Raw genomic sequence first — 18,098 nt, forward strand, 5'->3', positions numbered from 1 at the left:
GGTACAGTCGATGTTTCGGGCCAAGACCCTTTGTCAGGACTAACTGAAAGAAGAGATAGTAAGAGATTTGAAAGGGAGACCCGAAATTCATTGATCTGAAGCTGTTTCTAGCTTTGCTGAGTCTGGACTAGATGTCCTCTTTGGTCCCACCATCTTGCTGAAAGATGCTGTCCAGGTAGGTGAACCTGCTGATGCAGTTACTCACGGGTTCCCAACCTTTTTTACGCCATGGACCAATACCATTAAGCAAGGAGTCTGAGGACCCCAAGTTGGGAACCTCTACTCCAACAGCTCATTCGTAACTAAAGCCATCTTCTTCAAGGTTTCTGCAGTGGACGTATTCAGTAATTACATTCATGCACAGCCTTGAGCAGAAAGGGTCTTAGTTCTCATTTCCACGCCTGCCCTTGAACACGTCATTTCTGAGGCTGCCTCTCTGATGAAAGATTAGGATAGTTAAGAGTGAGTCATGCGTAGAAATTATTTTCCGTTCACTGAAAAGATAAGCTGTAGTGGACTGATGAAGACAACTTTCTTTTTGACTGTATAATGACTGGAACAGAATGGTGAGAAAAGACTTTCATAGTTGGGTACAGTTTTTTCAGTTTCTTCTAAGTGAGCTCAGAGATCTAAATCTGGTTTCATTTTAATACGAATGCAGACTTATCCTTGAGAAGTGAAGATGCATTTAGTGTGATACATTTATAAGGATAAAATTACAGATTGTAAACCTTTTGTCAGATATTCAACCTTAAACATTACCTCTGTTTCTCTTCCTGTAAATGCTCCCTAACATGCTAAGTTTCTTTCTATTTCATATTTGCAGCTGTTTCTGATTTTTCATTTGCTACGTAATTAAGTTCAAAGTTCATCCGTAATCAAAGTCTGCATACAATATAGAACTTTGAGATCCATCGCCTTACAGGCAGCCTCAAAACAAAGAAACCTGATGGAACCCACTGACATCCAATGTGCAGAGAGAGAGAAAAAATCATGCAAACAATAAGCAAATAGCATTCAGAACTGAAGTTTCATGAAAGACAAGAGGCCAGGTATCAGTAGATGGAACAGGCCACAGACTCAGTTCATCGCAGAACTGAGTAGCTGTCGTGGGACTACAGACACTAAGCCAGGCATCACTGCAACTAGAGCAGGCCACAGGCTCCGTTCCACACAGAGCTGAGTAGGATTTGCGGAACAGCGAGCAGAACCAACCCGTCCCTCGCCTCTGGTAACTGATGTGGTCCAAGTAAATAGCACTGAAGCCACAACGTGTGGGGAGTACATCAAAGAAAGAGTTACGTAGAATGAGCATCCTTGTATAAAGTTCCTGGAATCTGCACCTGCTATTGAAAGCAGTCACCAAGCAATATCTATTGGAAGCCTTTTAGATATACTGCACTTGGTGCAGCCCCTCATTTCTGCAGGGGAGTGGCATTGCATTATGAGTTCAGGTCTTCAAGGTGAAAAAGAACTGACACCAGCTAGTCCAGCACTGATCTCTTTAAGTCAGTAAACTCACATATTCAAAATCCTCCCACTGTCAAGAAACTCAAACCTCACCACAAACATTTAATTGACAGATTGGTTGGTACCTGGTGCCTCGAGTCCAGACTCTGCAATCGGGCAGAACTTTTGCAGTTCCAAGGATTTGAAAGTGGTGCTGCTTAGGCATTCATCCTTCTGTTCCATACCTGCTGTTATGTGAGGCAGATTTAACCAAGGTCTCAATATAATTGTCCTTTTTTTAAAAAAAAGTAAGTTCAAAGAAGGCTGCAGGTCAGACTTGGCTAAATGAGTACTTATGTTGTGTGTCTCCCTCCCCACCACACACACACAAGCATATACACTTGCCCACCTCCCACCAAAGCTCCTGGGAGGATCTTTATATCAAACAGTTGTTGTACAAATTAGTTTTGTGTTATCGAGATATACCACTTGGAAACTCAAGCCAATACCAACACTAATCCTCCATTAATCCCACATTCCCATCAGTTCTCCCCAGATTCCACTCACCTAAGTTTCCATTGCCCATTATCACTTACGTGGGATGTCGGAGTAACTGACCCACAGTCACACAGAGAACTTGCCACCTCCACCAACAGCACCCAAGTTCAGGAGTTCTGTGAGGTAGGAAATCTACCTGGATGAGTGCAATGATTCACATTTAGAAATGGGAGCATTGTGCCTGCACTAGTGTCATGAGGAACGTGGGCAAGTGGTTTTCCTAGGCACCCACAAGCAGGGCATTGTGTGTATGAACTGTGAGATTCCTGGAGCTTCACCATAACAACTCAGGGTAATCCTGCAAAATTTCAAATGGAACTAGAATAATCACCTGCTTTTAAAGTAGCCCCTTCCAATAGAAACTGCTTCTGAATAGAAATGGCTGAACCAGAGACGCACGAAATACCCTCTACTTTTGCACTGTCAGGAGTATCCAGACTGATTGCCTCACAGCCGGCCATGACAATTCCAGCACAAGAGACTGCGGGGAGTAGTGGACGTAGTTTGATCTATCATTTTAAATTAAAGGCATCCGTTAGTTTTGTGAGACCATGGATCTGCCCCTGGAAAGTCTTCACTCTCCAGGCCACAGGCCTGGGCAAGGTTGTATGGAAGACCAGCAGTTGCCCATGCTGCAAGTCTCCCCTCTCCACGACACTGATGTTGTCCAAGGGGAGGGCAAGGGCCAATACAGCTTGGCACCAGTGTCATCGCAGAGCAATGCGTGGTTAAGTACCTTGCTCAAGGACACAACATGCTGCCTCGGCTGGGGCTCGAACTCACGATCTACAGGTTTGCTAGTCAAATGCCTTAACCACTTGGCCACGTGGTCTATCATAAGAACATAAGAAATTGGAGCAGGAGTTGGCCATCTGGCCTGTTGAGCCTGTTCCACCATTCAATAAGATCATGGCTGATCTGACCGTGGACTCATCTCCATCTACCTGCCTCTTCCCCATAACCCTTAATTCTCCTACTATCCAAAAATCTATCCAACCTTGTCTTCAATATATTTACTGAGGTAGTCTCCACTGCTTCATTGGGCAGAGAATTCCACACCCTCTGGGAAAAGCAGTTCCTCCTCACCTCCATCCTAAATCTACTCCCCCGATACTCCTGCTATCACGGGCACTGTCCTCACAACCATCAACAACGTCAAGAGGAGGTGCTGCCTCAGGAAGGTGGAACTTTTCATCAAGGGTCATAGAAACATAGAAAATAGGTGTAGGAGTAGGCCATTCGGCCCTTCAAGCCTGCACCGCCATTTATTATGATCATGGCTGATCATCCAACTCAGAACCCTGCACCAGCCTTCCCTCTATACCCCCTGATCCCTTTAGCCACAAGGGCCATATCGAACTCCCTCTTAAATATAGCCAATGAACTGGCCTCAACTGTTTCCTGTGGCAGAGAATTCCACAGATTCACCACTCTCTGTGTGAAGAAGTTTTTCCTAATCTCGGTCCTAAAAGGCTTCCCCTTTATCCTCAAACTGTGACCCCTCGTTCTGGACTTCCCCAACATCGGGAACAATCTTCCTGCATCTAGCCTGTCCAATCCCTTTAGGATTTTATATGTTTCAATCAGATCCCCCCTCAATCTTCTAAATTCCAACGAGTACAAGTCTTTCTTCATATGAAAGTCCTGCCATCCCAGGAATCAATCTGGTGAACCTTCTTTGTACTCCCTCTATGGCAAGGATGTCTTTCCTCAGATTAGGGGACCAAAACTGCACACAATACTCCAGGTGTGGTCTCACCAAGGCCTTGTACAACTGCAGTAGTACCTCCCTGCTCCTGCACTCGATTCCTCTCGCTATAAATGCCAGCATACCATTCGCCTTTTTCACCGCCTGCTGTACCTGCGTGCCCACTTTCAATGACTGGTGTATAATGACACCCCGGTCTCGTTGCACCTCCCCTTTTCCTAATCGGCCACCATTCAGATAATAATCTGTTTTCCTATTTTTGCCACCAAAGTGGATAACTTCACATTTATCCGCACTAAATTGCATTTGCCATGAATTTGCCCACTCACCCAACCTATCCAAGTCACCCTGCATCCTCTTAGCATCCTCCTCACAGCTAACACTGCCGCCCAGCTTCGTGTCATCCACAAACTTGGAGATGCTGCATTTAATTCCCTCATCCAAGTCATTAATATATATTGTAAACAACTGGGGTCCCAGCACTGAGCCTTGCGGCTAGTTGGGCAGCGCCTTCTTCTCGCTGCGACTGTCAAGCAGGAGGTGTGGAAGTCTGCAGTCCCACACCACCAAGTTCAAAAACAGCTGCATTCCTACAACCAACAGCTTCTTGAATCAGCGTGTACAACCCTAACCCTACCTCAGCAATGGAGCCCACCTCCTGCACTATTACTGACTTGTCTCTGATCGAGGGTTTTTGTTTTTGCATTGAATGTTTTTCTCTTCACTATCTTGTATAATTAATGTTAGTTAATGTTTTATGTGTTAGTTGTTCCTACATGCTGCTGCCAGCAGGTTTCCCACTGTCAGTGTACCTCACCAAAATTACACACGTGACAATACACAAATCGACCGTATTCATCAGTCAAGCCCCACAGCATTCAAGACAGGTTCCCTGCGGGTAAGGATTGATGCAAAAGAGTCCTCATCCCCAAAGATCTTCTTTATTGATGAAGATCTCCTCTGGCTTTGGCATGAGTATGTCCTTTTAAGAACTATAATACCAAGTGATATGAGTTTTGAAACACTGTTGTACAAATCACTGTTGCTAATCGGCTGTTGAAGACTTTCAATAAAGGACATTAAGTAAGCACCCCGTTCGATACTGTGGATTTCTACATCTCCCAGCCAGATGCTTCCTGCCACTTCGCAGTAAGCTTGTTGGATCCTGGCCTGCTGCCAGTGGAGATCACCCTCTGGTACAAAGGCCTGTTGATACCTCACCTTGTGGCATGATGAGGTCTACTCTTTCACCACCAGGGCTGGTGGGTCGGTATTTGGCCAGGCAAGCGCCAAACACCTCTACTGACATGGCCAGTTTCCAACCTGTTAAGTAGATAAGAGTTGACAGTTATGCCAGACACTGCCCGTGGGCAGGTTTAGAGCTCAAGCTCAAAATGATAGATCCGGTTGCGTAGTAGCACCATTGAGTCATTTAACTGAAAGAAATGTTACCAGGTCAGTCTTTCTCAAGGATGAGTTTATTTATTTCCTTTGTTGGCTAAAAAATCTACTGACAGCTTAGGGGATGAGGTAATTACAGACTTTGAAGACTGGGATAATTAGAAAAATTTCCAGGTAGCACGCAGCTAGGAAATCCAAGTCAAAGATCACACTGTTGAGGACAAACAGCAGGAGGCATTCATCATCAAGGACCCACATCACCCAGGGCAGGCCCTTTTCTCACTGTTACCATCAGGTAGGAGGTACAGAAGCCTGAAGGCACACACTCAGCGATTCAGGAACAGCTTCTTCCCCTCTGCCATACGATTTCTGAATGGACATTGAATCCATGAACACTACCTCACTACTTTCTTTAATTCCTATTTTTGCACTACTTATTTAATTTAACTATTTTATCTATATATACTTAATGTAATTCACAGTTATGTCTCTATTATTATGTATTACATAGTACTGCTGCCATAAAGTTAAAAAGATTCACAACCTATGCCGGAGATATTAAACCTGATTCTGATTCTGATTCTGAAATGCGCATTGAGGCTTGAATTATCTTAACAAATTAGCATAGGAAGACATGTTGTGTAACACACTTCCCTTTACAGCATTCTAAATTTCATAAAATCAACGCAGGGCAACCATCTTTCTCACACACCCCAGAGTGCTGTCACTTTTCCTAGGTAGGGATCATATCTGGCAGGCTTCCACCTGCCGAAAGCTAGGAGTTAGCCGAAGCTACTCTTGAGTATTGCAGTCTGCGCCAGTATCCGGGGACTTCACCCACTGCTTGACGTAGCTCCTGTAATACTGCGTTAGCTCCTCGGAATTCGCAAGGCTATTATCATCCGACTCTTTTCCACCGTCAGCCCCATCAGCTTCCATACTATTATTACATGCCAAATCAACAGTGCTCATGAAATAGGGATCATTTTCAGTGAATCCACTATCAACAGTATCTAAATCCAGTGATATCTTTGGATAACCAAGGTCTGGCTCCGGCCTGCTGCAGGAGGAGATGGCATCTAAGCTTCCATCACTCCACGAGCCACCCTCACCTACGTTTCTATCAGCCCAAGAGGCTTCCTCATCGTTCAAAGATAAAGTTTCATTTTCTAGGTCCCAGTCACCAATGTTGAGGCACTGAAGATCTAGAACGTTTCCATCTGCTCTGTCCAGAGCACCAGAGGACTGCAACAGGGACATTATGTCAGTCGGTGGTGTGGCGTCATTGCAGGGCGGAAGGACTCCTGACGTAAGTAGGTGTAAATGAGTGAAGAATTGGCTGGTAGGGGGATAATCCTGCACATTGGAATTCTCTCTTGCAGGATTACTGTTACGTTGGGTCATGTAGGGTGCTCTGCTTGGCTTGGATTTGTATTTGCAATAAGAGCAATTAGACTCATTGGTCACTGTCACGGTATCAATTGAGACCTGGCCATAGGACTTATCCCTCCACTTTTGGATGTTGTTCCCGAACTGGCCCCTGGAGTGAGCTGAGGTACAGGTACTTGGGTCACCTAAGGCTTGCCACGAAGAATGAAAGTCAGGCTGCTTCTCCCTGGGCATCAGTCCCATCATCGATGTTTTGTCGAGAGTGCTGAGTTTGTCGTACACCTGTACCGTGTCACCTTTCTCCAAGACCATCGCATTCTTTTCACTGACTTCATACAGTACGTCTGGGTATCGAGCATTAACCCATTTCTGAAACAGGAAAGAGACAACAGGTCAGAATAGGCTGCCAACAATATGCTGCTGGCTCGTGTTTCTTTGTGTCACAGATAAACCCCTCGTGCATTCTAGATACCTGAATAATGATTTGTCATGCACCGATCTGATTCACTAACATGACCATGCAGAGTCACAAGTTAGAGCCAATTTAAACACTGATCAATCAATATTGTTAATTAGTTGGTACCACAAGTTCAATGGCATTGCCTGAAGTATACATCAATTTATTCTGCAGGGCTGTATGAAAGCAAATAAAATAGGTACATTAATAGCAAGACTCGCTGAAGTAAGATGTTACTACTATAGACTCTGCTGTGGGGTCTACTCGCGCCCCCCCTCACCCCCCGCAGGCAAGCTGCACATCAGGTTCGCCAAGTCCACCTGTGAGAACACACATTCCAGCTAATTACTGTCCCATTATGATGGTGTTTAACTCCACTCTTCTCATTCTAGTCTTGGCAAGACTTGACCAAAAGCACAGCAACATTTAAGCTCTTTGCTTACTCTCATCCTTGTCCAGGAAAGAGGACTACCTCTTCAACTGATGCTGTCAAGGAGCGTTATTCATTTAGTACTGGTTACTGCATCCAGCCAAGGCATTGGTATTAACTTTCAGTTTGAGATTTTTAGTAAACGGCCCTGTTGGCCTAGCATTTATTGTTATTCTTTTCCTTTAGACTCTGCAACAGTTTTTATTAAAGTCAGTGAACTTGTATGTGTCCCTCTCTCTCTCTCCACACTTGGGCCATATCTGAACGTCTGACAAGCAAGTCTTGACCATGAAAATGGACCGAGCAGAGAGAGCGAACAGCTGACCTTGGCCCTGAAATTCACTGGCCAGGTAGGGGAGAAGTTACCAGTGATTGTATTCATTGGCCAGGAAGGGGAGAAGTTACCAGCGATTGAATCTGTATTGGGAAAAGTTACCAAAGCAGTGTGACAAAAGGACTGGTGTTTATAGTGGCCTCTTCTAAACACCAAAAACTTGGGGGAGGGAACGGTGACAGTGAAAAAAAAGAGGGAATTCTTATTCCTAGAGTGCTTCACTGTAACGATGGACAAGAATAACAGATAGTGAGGAGTACCAAGGGGTGATAGTTACCTGGTGTACAGTTTGCAAAGTTGTCAATGTGGAACAGAAGGCTAAGAGCCATTGTGAGTTTCTCAGGATTATGGTCCATGGGAGCATGTCCCACCCAGGACACATCCTGTTCTCATTACTACCATCAGGAGCCTGAAGAACCATGCTCAACATTTTAGGAACAGCTTCTTCCTCACTTTTATCAGATTTTGGAACAATCCATGAATCCATTAACACTACCTTGCTATTCCTGTTTTGCATTATTTATTTATTTTTACACAGCAATTTTTATTTATTTCTTTGTTTATTTATTTATGTATTGAGATACAGTGTGGAATAGGCCTATACGTCCCTTCAAGCCACACTGCCCAGCAATTCTCTGATTTAATCATGGCCTAATCACGGGACAATTTACAAAGACCAGTTAACCTACCAACCAGTACGTCCTTGGACTGCAGGCAGAAACTGGAAGAAGCCCACGAGGTCACGGGAAGAACGTACAATCTCCTTACAGCAGAGGCAGGAAATGAACCCAGGTCACCTGTATTGTAAAGCATTGTGCTAACCATTACACCACCGTGGCGCCCCGTGCTGCCAGAGCCAGGGACTCTGATCAAATGATGCCCCTGAATCAAAGCAACAGGACATTTGGAACTCTGTAGAAATGAAACAGGAAAAGGGCAAACCTGCTTCAATGACATTGAACCCCAAGATAGTAGAGACAGAGAAGGAGAAGAATAAATTGCCTTGTGGATTCAGAACTGGCTTGCCCACAGAAGGCAAAGAGTGGTTGTAGACGGGTCATATTCTGCATGCAGGTCAGTGACCAGTGGTGTGCCTCAGGGATCTGTTCTGGGACCCCTACTCTTCGTGATTTTTATAAATGACCTGGATGAGGAAGTGGACGGATGGGTTAGTAAATTTGCTGATGATACAAAGGTTGGAGGTGTTGTGGATAGTGTGGAGGACTGTCAGAGGTTACAGCGGGATATTGGTAGGATGCAGAACTGGGCTGAGAAGTGGCAGATGGATTTCAACCCAGATAAGTGTAAGGTGGTTCATTTTGGTAGGTCAAATATGATGGCAGAATATAGTATTAATGGTAAGACTCTTGGCAGTGTGGAGGATCAGAGGGACCTTGGGGTCCAAGTCCATAGGACACTCAAAGCTGCTGTGCAGGTTGACTTGTGGTTAAGAAAGCATACAGTGCATTGGCCTTCGTCAATCACGGGATTGAGTTTAGGAGCTGAGAGGTAATGTTGTAGCTATATAGGACCTTAGTCAGACCCCACTTAGAGTACTGTGCTCAGTTCTGGTCGCCTCACTACAGGAAGGATGTGGAAACCATAGAAAGGGTGCAGAGGAGATTTACAAGGATGTTGCCTGGATTGGGGAGCATGCCTTATGAGAATAGGTTGAGTGAACTCGGCCTTTTCTCCTTGGAGTGACGGAGGATGAGAGGTGACCTGATAGCAGTGTACAAGATGATGAGAGGCACTGATCATGTGGATAGTCAGAGGCTTTTTCCCAGGGCTGAAATGGCTAACATGAGAGGGCACAGTTTTAAGGTGCTTGGAAGTAGGTACAGCGTGCTAAATGAAGCAAAAACAACAAGCATTGAAGCCTTCGTCATCAAGAACCAACTAAGATGGAGCAGTCACGTTGTTCGGATGAAAGACGAACGTCTGCCGAAACAAATCTCCTACTCCCAGCTTAAGGAAGGCAAACGTAAAAGAGGCGGACAACAGAAGAGATTCAAAGACGTTTTCAAAGCCAACACGAAGAAATGTAACATCGACACCAACAATTGGGAAACCAATGCCAAGGACAGGAAGCTCTGGCAAGCCTCATCCGAGAAGGAACAGCAACTTTTGAAGCCAACAGATGTGCAGAATTAGAAGAAAAGAGAAGAAAATGGAAAGAGAGGCAGCAACAACCAAAGCCCGATCTGCCATCTGGAACTACCTGTCCTGAATGCGGAAGAACTTTCAAAGCCAAGATTGGACTCATAAGCCACTTGAGAGCCCATAAATAGATCAACAGAACGAAGACCATCATCCTCGACCTCGAGGGATAGCTACGATGACAGAGGAGATGTCAGGAGTAAGTTTTTTACGCAGAGAGTGGTAACTGCATGGAATGGGCTGCTGGTGACAGTGGTGGAGGCAGATACGGCCGGGTCTTTTAAGAGATTCCTGGACAGGTTTATGGAGCCTAGAATAATAGAGGGCTATGGGTAACCCTAGGTAACTTCTAAAGTAAGGACATGTTCGGCTCAGCTTTGAGGGCCGAAGGGCCTGTATTGTGCTGTAGGTTTTCTATGTTCTATGTTCTAATAAGTAAAGATGTAAACCTGTTCTAACACTGCATCATCAAGCACTCCTTGCAATGGTATGGTACTCCCTATTCTATAGTGTTCAATCACATATTTCCGGGGCAGGTACAGTACTACTAAGACGATAAGCCAAAAAGACAAAGGAGCAGAAGTCGGCCATTTGGCCCATCGAGTCTGCTCCGCCGTTTTATCATGAGCTGATCCATTCTCCCATTTAGTCCCACTCCCCTGCCTTCTCACCATAACCTTTGATGCCCTGGCTACTCAGATCCTATCAATCTCTGCCTTAAATACACCCAATGACTTGGCCTCCACTGCCACCCGTGGCAACAAAATTCCATAGATTCACCACCCTCTGGCTAAAACAATTTCTTCGCATCTCTGTTCTGAATGGGCGCCCTTCAATCCTTAAGTCATGCCCTCTCGTACTAGACTCCCCCATCATGGGAAACAACTTTGCCATATCCACTCTGTCCATGCCTTTCAATATTCAAAATGTTTCTATGAGGTCTCCCCTCATTCTTCTAAACTCCAAGGAATACAGCCCAAGAGCGGACAAACATTCTTCATATGTTAACCCTCTGATTCCCGGAATCGTTCTAGTGAATCTTCTCTGTACCCTCTCCAACACCAGCACATCCTTTCTTAAATAAGGAGACCAAAACTGCCCACAGTACTCCAAGTGAGGTCGCACCAGCGCTTTATAGAGCCTCAACATCACATCCCTGCTTCTATACTCTATTCCTCTAGAAATGAATGCCAAATACTAAGATTCAAAGTAGAGCAAAGTCTGCACTTCCCTTACAGTGTTCATTCAAACATTTGGAGCAGGTGGAGCAGAGCCAACTAAAGCTCACTCTCTGTACCCCAATAAACAAACCTGGGCATGGACAGTGGGCTGAAAGCTGTCGCTCCAGGCTTAAAAACCCTCAGTATTCACAAACAAATCATGCGTAAGGTCATGTGTGGAAAGCAGAGCCCCACTGCATCTGCTTGACAACTTAATGAATAAAAATCAAGTAAATGCATGGTGGTGTAGTGCCATCAGCACTGGACTCCGAGACAGATGGTCCTGGGTTCGAATCCAGTCGGGTCCCAACCTGGGCAGCAGTGTCTGCGTGGAAGAAAGTCCTGGCAATCTACTTCGGTATCTTGTCAGGACACCTAATAGACAATTACACCATCTCAACAATACCAAAATGCAGGGAAGGCTGTACCACACCTTACCGAGGAAGTTTATCTGCCTTGCAAGGAAAAGCAAAATTATAAATAGTGATATCTTTCACAGATCCAAGCTCATGCCTACTTCAGTTCTGTGATGACAACACACTTGTGATTGGCGTACACTAGATAATTCTCCACAGCCTTCAACTCAGTGGTCAAGATCAACCATATCTCTTTCAAGTGACACTTGCTACCATTTCACTCCTTTGTTTCCAGTACACTTGCATCTGCTGGTCATTGACTTGTATTCCAATGATCAAATTCATTTCCCAGTCATTTTCCCTTGGACAATCATTATTTGCAATTTTTTTTAACTCTTTCCAACCCATTAATCCTCCTGTATCCTGTAGTGCTCCGGGTCTTTTAACCCAAAACATCCTTCCGCTCTGTCAACTCATCTGCCCGTTTTAGTTAACTCCTTCAAAGTCCAAGTCATTTATGTACACTACAAGAAGCCAGCAGCTTCTATCTGAGCCTTGTAGAATCCCATTGCATGCAGATTCCCGCTGACTACCACCCTTTGCTTTCTACCAGTACAATTGAACCTGTCACTTTCCCTCAGAATGACATCACTTTCCTTCAGGAATAGAAATGCAAAGTATTCTTTCAGAAGTTTACATAGACTTTTCTGACACATTTAGGCTACAATTTTCAGATCCCTACGATCATTTTTTTCTGATTATCTTTCCCTTCATCTACTTGTACAATGTTTTAAAATTACCCCTAATTATCTGTCAGTTCTTTTTATGTAGTCTCCTCACTTTCCAAATTTCATTATTAGTTTCACCCCAGGTGGCTGCTATATTCCTCCAAGGGTTCCAAAGACCTGAGCTCTCTGAATTTATCAAAGTCTTCACTCCTCAGCTTTATATGCTCTTTGATGTCCATAGAGATCTAGAAGAGGGAGCTCATTTTTTTCTCATTTAATAGCTGCAAGCTTGTTCTAATCCCTCACTAATTCCTCCTTAGTGCCCCCTCAGCATTGATAAGGAATCAATGTATAAATTTTCTATCTACTTTTGCGAAATCATATCTCAGCCTACACCTCAACCTAGACAACACACACAAAATGCTGGAGGAACTCAGCAGGCCAGGCAGCATCTATGGAAGAAAGTACAGTCAATGTTTCGGGCTGAGACCCTTTGTCAGGACTGAATTAAGACATTCTACACCAAGTCAATCCTTACCTAATTTAATCGTGATTACTGCCCCCAATATACTCTCCGCATCCATGTTTCCCACTTAACCCAACTTTATTCTCTAAAACCAAGTCTGAAACTGCCCTCTCTTGTTGGACTTGCTACATGTTGGTTAAAAAATGTTCTCTTGATCACACGTCAAGAGAACTGCTCCTTCTAAATGCTTTAGTTGGCCTCTGCAAATGTTAAGTAGTTACTTTGTGTAACAGTAATTTGGCAGCATGTTTGTATTTCTCAGTGTCTGTTTGCTGGGACCTGACTGTACATTTTCAACAATATACCGTCTGCTTTTGTTTCTCACTTGTACTGATATAGTTCCCTTCCTCACAGTTGTAGCTGCTTCCTTAACTGATCTTGTGAGTCTGACGTCACATGTTATCTATCTTGCTTTAAGTTCAAGACCATTCAGGTGTCACTACTGCCCCTCATTGAGGAGAGTGACAGTAACCAGGAAATCTGCACCCGGTTTCGTCTGCATGGAATGCAGGTACTGAGCAGAGGGAGTCCAATTTAGAGGACGATGTTAAAGTTAGAATAGAGGCACAATGGTCTTACGGGACCTGACAAACCAAGGACAGGTGAACAAATAATTTATTCACTTACTTACTGAGATTCAGCGCAGAATAGACCCCTCTGGCACCACCCAGCAATCCCCTGATTTAACCCTAGTTTGTTCACAGGACAATTTACTATGACCAATTAACCCACTAACCGGTACTTTTTTTTTCCTGGACCGGAGCACCCGGAGGAAACCCATGAGGTCACGGGGAAATTGTACAAGCCCCTTACAGGTGGGAAATGAACCCAGGTCGCCTGTACTGTAAAGCGTTTGCTAACCATGCAAATGTACACCTGTTGATAGGAGACCCCTCTATGTCACAGAGACGGTGTACATTATAGACCACAAATAGTGGAAAGGAGATAAATTTTCCTCTCTCTAACTGCTCCTGTTCACTCACTGACCAGACAACCTTGACTGTACACTCAGTGGCCACTTTATTAGCTACACCTGCTCGGTAATGTAAATATCTAATCACCCAATCGCGTGGCAGCAACTCAATGCATAAGAGCATGCAGACATGGTCAAGAGGTTCAGCTACTGTACAGACCAAACGTCGGAATGGGGAACAAATGTGATCTAAGTGACTTGGACCTGTTCCTGCCGGGCGAAGTGGTTTCAGTTTTCTGAGAAACTGCTGATTTCCTGGGATTTGCACACACAACAGTCTCTGGAGTTTACGGAGAATGATACAAAAAAACCAAACTCATCTAGTGAGCAGCAGTTCTGTGGGAGAAGACACCTTTTAATGAGGGAGGTCAGAAGAGAATAGGTGGACTGGTTCAAGCTGACAGGAAGGTGACAGTAACTCAAATAAGCACACGTTACAACAGTGGTGTGCAGAGGAGCATCTCTGAATGCACAACACGTTGAACCTGCAAGTGGAGAAGCTACAGCATCTCTGAACATACACTCACCGGCCACTTCATTAGGTACACTCCTATAGAGTGTGGTTTATCCCCATGGTCACCTCCGTGCTAATTTGTCAGTTATCCCCCTCCTCCACCCTCCCTGCAGTTTAGCAAGATATCTTGTGTCTCTTTCCCAGCTCTGATGAAAGATCTTCAAAATGAAATGTTAATTCTTTTTGTCTTCCCATAGCCACTGCCTGGCCTCCTGAGTACTTCCAGCACTTTCGGTCCTTAATTTAGATTTCCAGCATCTGAAGATAGTTTTTTGTGATCACAAGCTACTGTAACAAATTGTTGAATATGCTGTTGAAATACAATAATATCCCAAAATGGAAAAAAATTGAAGAAGGTCGAGAGCCATGGTGGATGATCAATGGTACGTGGAGACAATCCTTGTGAGATGTAAAGGGAAGAGAGAAGGTGATCACCACCATGTTGTAACAGTGATGAACTCAAACGGAGAAGCACTGGGACCAGAACACATGTACAGGGAGGGTTTGCTGTTGAGAAGCTCAGGGACACCAGTGTGAGATCTGCCTACACCATTCAGCTTAAGAACAGATTCCAGACCTTGCAGGACCTCGACGAGGATGAGTCAGTAGACAGATCGACATAATGTGGAAACAGATTGACTTAGTCTTCAAGGAGAGCAGTAAGGCCAGTTCAGGACACTGAGCCGGAAAGAAGAAGAGAGATTGGATACAGCAGGAAACATGGACAGCCATAGAAGAAAGATGGGAAAAAATGGTGGATTGAGCACAGAGCAGGGAGAAGGGCAATGGACTCATTATGTGACTCAACCAAAGTATTAACAGACCCAGCCACTTCTTCAGGCTTTCTGATGCAGCTACAAATTGGATTAAAAGAGATGTAAGCAGTAGTCTGTGGGTGTAAAATGGGCAACCCACAAGTTAACAGAGACACCACAGTGTCAGTGTGTCCCAAAAACACTGCTCCTGCAGTTTTCTGGTACAAGCTGTACTGCTTTGCCCTGAAGGGAAAATTATTGTTGGTCCCTCTCCTGTGAAAGCTCTAAACACACTTCAAGGTTTTCTTAAATTGTCACGTTGACAGCTCTGATATTGATCAATTATAATATCTCCAAAAGATCATCAGACAGGAAAAAGCACCAACAGCACTGCAAAGCAAGAGCTGGATGGCGTGGGTGGGTGTGGTACGTGTGTGTGTGTGTGTGTGTGTGTGTGTGTGTGTGTCTGCACAAGTCTGTTCATGTGTGTGCTTCTGAGCTTGTGCTTACATATATGAGTGTGTACACATGTTTGAATTTGGGCACGTGCATACTCTTGTGAGTTTGCGTGTGCACATATAGATACGTGCCTGTGTCAGCACCCAGGTGATATGCCTCAATAAACTAATCCTGTTAAATATCTGAGAATTATCTATTTCCTTCACCTCATCTGAGTTTGCATTGCAAAACAATTACCAAAACCAGAGGGCCGGAACTACCTTTTGGATTTCTTCCAACTCTTTCCTCCTTTGGCGGAGTTTCAGAGCTCGGTGACCATTAGTGGAGACCTTCCCTGATGCTAACTGCCCATCTGAGACTCTCCAGGATGACGTCTACAGGTTATTTGTCTTGAGAAGAGTGTTCCAGTTCTGTTCTTCCCCACTGCAAGTGCCCGCGCCTGCTGGCAGATTCAGTAGGCAACAGCGAAGCTGGCCTGTGACTCTGGGCGATGGCCAGCAGCTGACCAGAGAGTTGTGCTACCTGGGAATTCAGACATCAGGCAAAGGGCCTTGGGTGGGTTTGGTGAAGGTGTGCATGAGGGATTCAGGCATCAGGCAAAGGGCCTTGGGCGGGTTTGGTTAGGGTGTGTATGAGGGATTCAGACATCAGGCAAAGGGCCTTGGGCGGGTTTGGTGAAGGTGTGCATGAGGGATTCAGGCATCAGGCAAAGGACCTTGGGCGGGTTTCGTTAGGATGTGCATGAGGGATTCAGACTTCAGGCCAAGGGTGGGTAGGATCAGAAAATGTAGCATCTTGTGGTTAGTGTTAAGAAAATGCAATTTGTGGTTGAACCTACTAGGGGATCAGTTATTCTGGAATTGGTGTTGTGTAATGAAATGGATTTGATTAGGAAGCTGAAGGTAAAGAAACTCTCATGAGGCAGTGACCATAATAAGATAGAATTCACCCTGCAGTTTGAGAAGGAGAAGCTAAAGTCAGATGTATCATTATTACAGTGGAGTAAAAGGAATTACACAGACATGAGAAGGAAGCTGGCCAAAGTTGATTGGAAGGGGACACTAGGAAGTTTGACGGCAAAACAGCAAAGACTGGAGTTTCTGGGAGCAACTTGGTAGGCACGCGATTGATACATCCCAAAGATGAAGAAGTATTCTAAAGGGAGGATGATGCAACTGTGGCTGTCAAGGGAAGTCAAAGACAGCATAAGGGCAAAAGAGAGGGCATTAAATATAGCAAAAATTAGTGGGAAATTAGAGGATTGTGAACCTTTTAAAAACCAACAGAAGAGAACAAAATGCCATAAGGAGAGAAAAGATGAAATATGAAAATAAATTAGCCAACGATATGAATAAGGATAGCAAAATTTTCCTTTTCCAGATATATAAAGAGTAAAAGAGAGGTGAAATTAGCTATCAGACCTTGGAAAATGAAGCTGGAGTGATATTCATTGGGGACAAGGAAATGGCAGAAGAATTTAATAAGTATTTTGCATCAGTCTTAACTCTGAAAGACACCAGCAGTATGTCAGAGATTTGAGAGTGTCAGGGACAGAGGTGAGTGTAGTTGCTATTACTAAGGAGAAGGCACTTGGGAAGCTGAAAGGCCTGAAGGTAGATAAGTCACCTGGACCAGATGGACAACTCCCCAGGGTTCTGAAAGAGGTAGCTGAAGAGATCGTGGAGACATCAGCAATCATCTTTCAAGAATCACTTCACTCTTCAAGAAGGAAGGGAGGCAGCAGAAAGGAAATGATAGGCTAGTTAGTCTGGCTTCAGTGGCGGGGAAGATGTTGGAATCCATTATTAAGGATGAGGTTTTGGGGTGTTTGGAGGAACATGATAAAGTAGGTGAAAGTCAGCATGGTTTCCTTCAGGGAGAATTTTGCCTGACAAATCTGTTGGAATTCTTTGAGGAAATAACTAGCAGGATAGGCAAAGGAGAGTCGGTGGATGCTGTTTACTTCAATTTTCAGAAGGTCTTTGACAAGTTGCCGCACATGAGGCTGCTTAGCAAGATAAGAGCCCATGGTATCACAGGAAAGACACTAGCTTGGACAGAAGATTAGGAATAAAGGCAGCCATTTCTGGTTGGCAGTCAATGACTAGAGATGTTCCACAGGGGTTGGTGTTGGGTCCGCTTCTTTTCACTTTATATGTCAATGATTTGGATGACGGAATTGATGGCTTTGTGGCCAGGTTTGCAAACAATATGAAGATAGCTGGAGAGGAAGTCTGCAGAAGGACTTAGACAGATTGGAAGATTGTGCAAAGAAGTGGCAGATGAAATACAGTGTGCAGAAGTGTATGAATTAAGAGGTGCCAAAATGATTTGTGAGTCCTTGTGCAGGATTCCCTAAAGGTTAACTTGCAGGTTGAGTCAGTGAGTCAGTGCAAATGCAATGTTAGTATTCATTTGAAGGATATAAGAGCAAGGATATAATTCTGAGGCTTTATAAGGCACTGAGCAGATCTCACTTTGAGTATTATGAGCAGTTTTGGGCCCCTTATCTAAGAAAAGATGTGCTGGCATTGGAGAGGGTCCAGAGGAGGTTCATGAGAATGATTCTGGGAATGAAAATGGGGAGCATTTGATGGCTCTGGGCTCATACTCGCTGGAGTTTAGGAGAATGAGGAGAATCTCATTGAAATCTATCAAATATTGAAAGGCCTAAATAGAGT

The 18,098-nt window shown here is 44.4% G+C and overlaps 1 protein-coding gene across 2 annotated transcripts in view; it reads right to left on the reverse strand.

The window, feature by feature from the left end:
- Window positions 1-5,156: 5,156 nt before the first annotated feature.
- Window positions 5,157-18,098, reverse strand: part of LOC134351307 (interleukin-21 receptor-like) — a 73,509-nt gene continuing 60,567 nt past the window's right edge. For both annotated transcript variants that reach the window (XM_063057378.1, XM_063057377.1), the window contains exon 9: window positions 5,157-6,874. In XM_063057378.1, the coding sequence (XP_062913448.1) occupies window positions 5,909-6,874 (966 nt within the window). In that variant the 3' untranslated portion in view covers window positions 5,157-5,908. The remainder of the gene's footprint in view (window positions 6,875-18,098) is intronic.

The sequence above is a fragment of the Mobula hypostoma genome, chromosome 9 (genome assembly GCF_963921235.1).
Source record: "Mobula hypostoma chromosome 9, sMobHyp1.1, whole genome shotgun sequence".
Taxonomy (NCBI): domain Eukaryota; kingdom Metazoa; phylum Chordata; class Chondrichthyes; order Myliobatiformes; family Myliobatidae; genus Mobula; species Mobula hypostoma.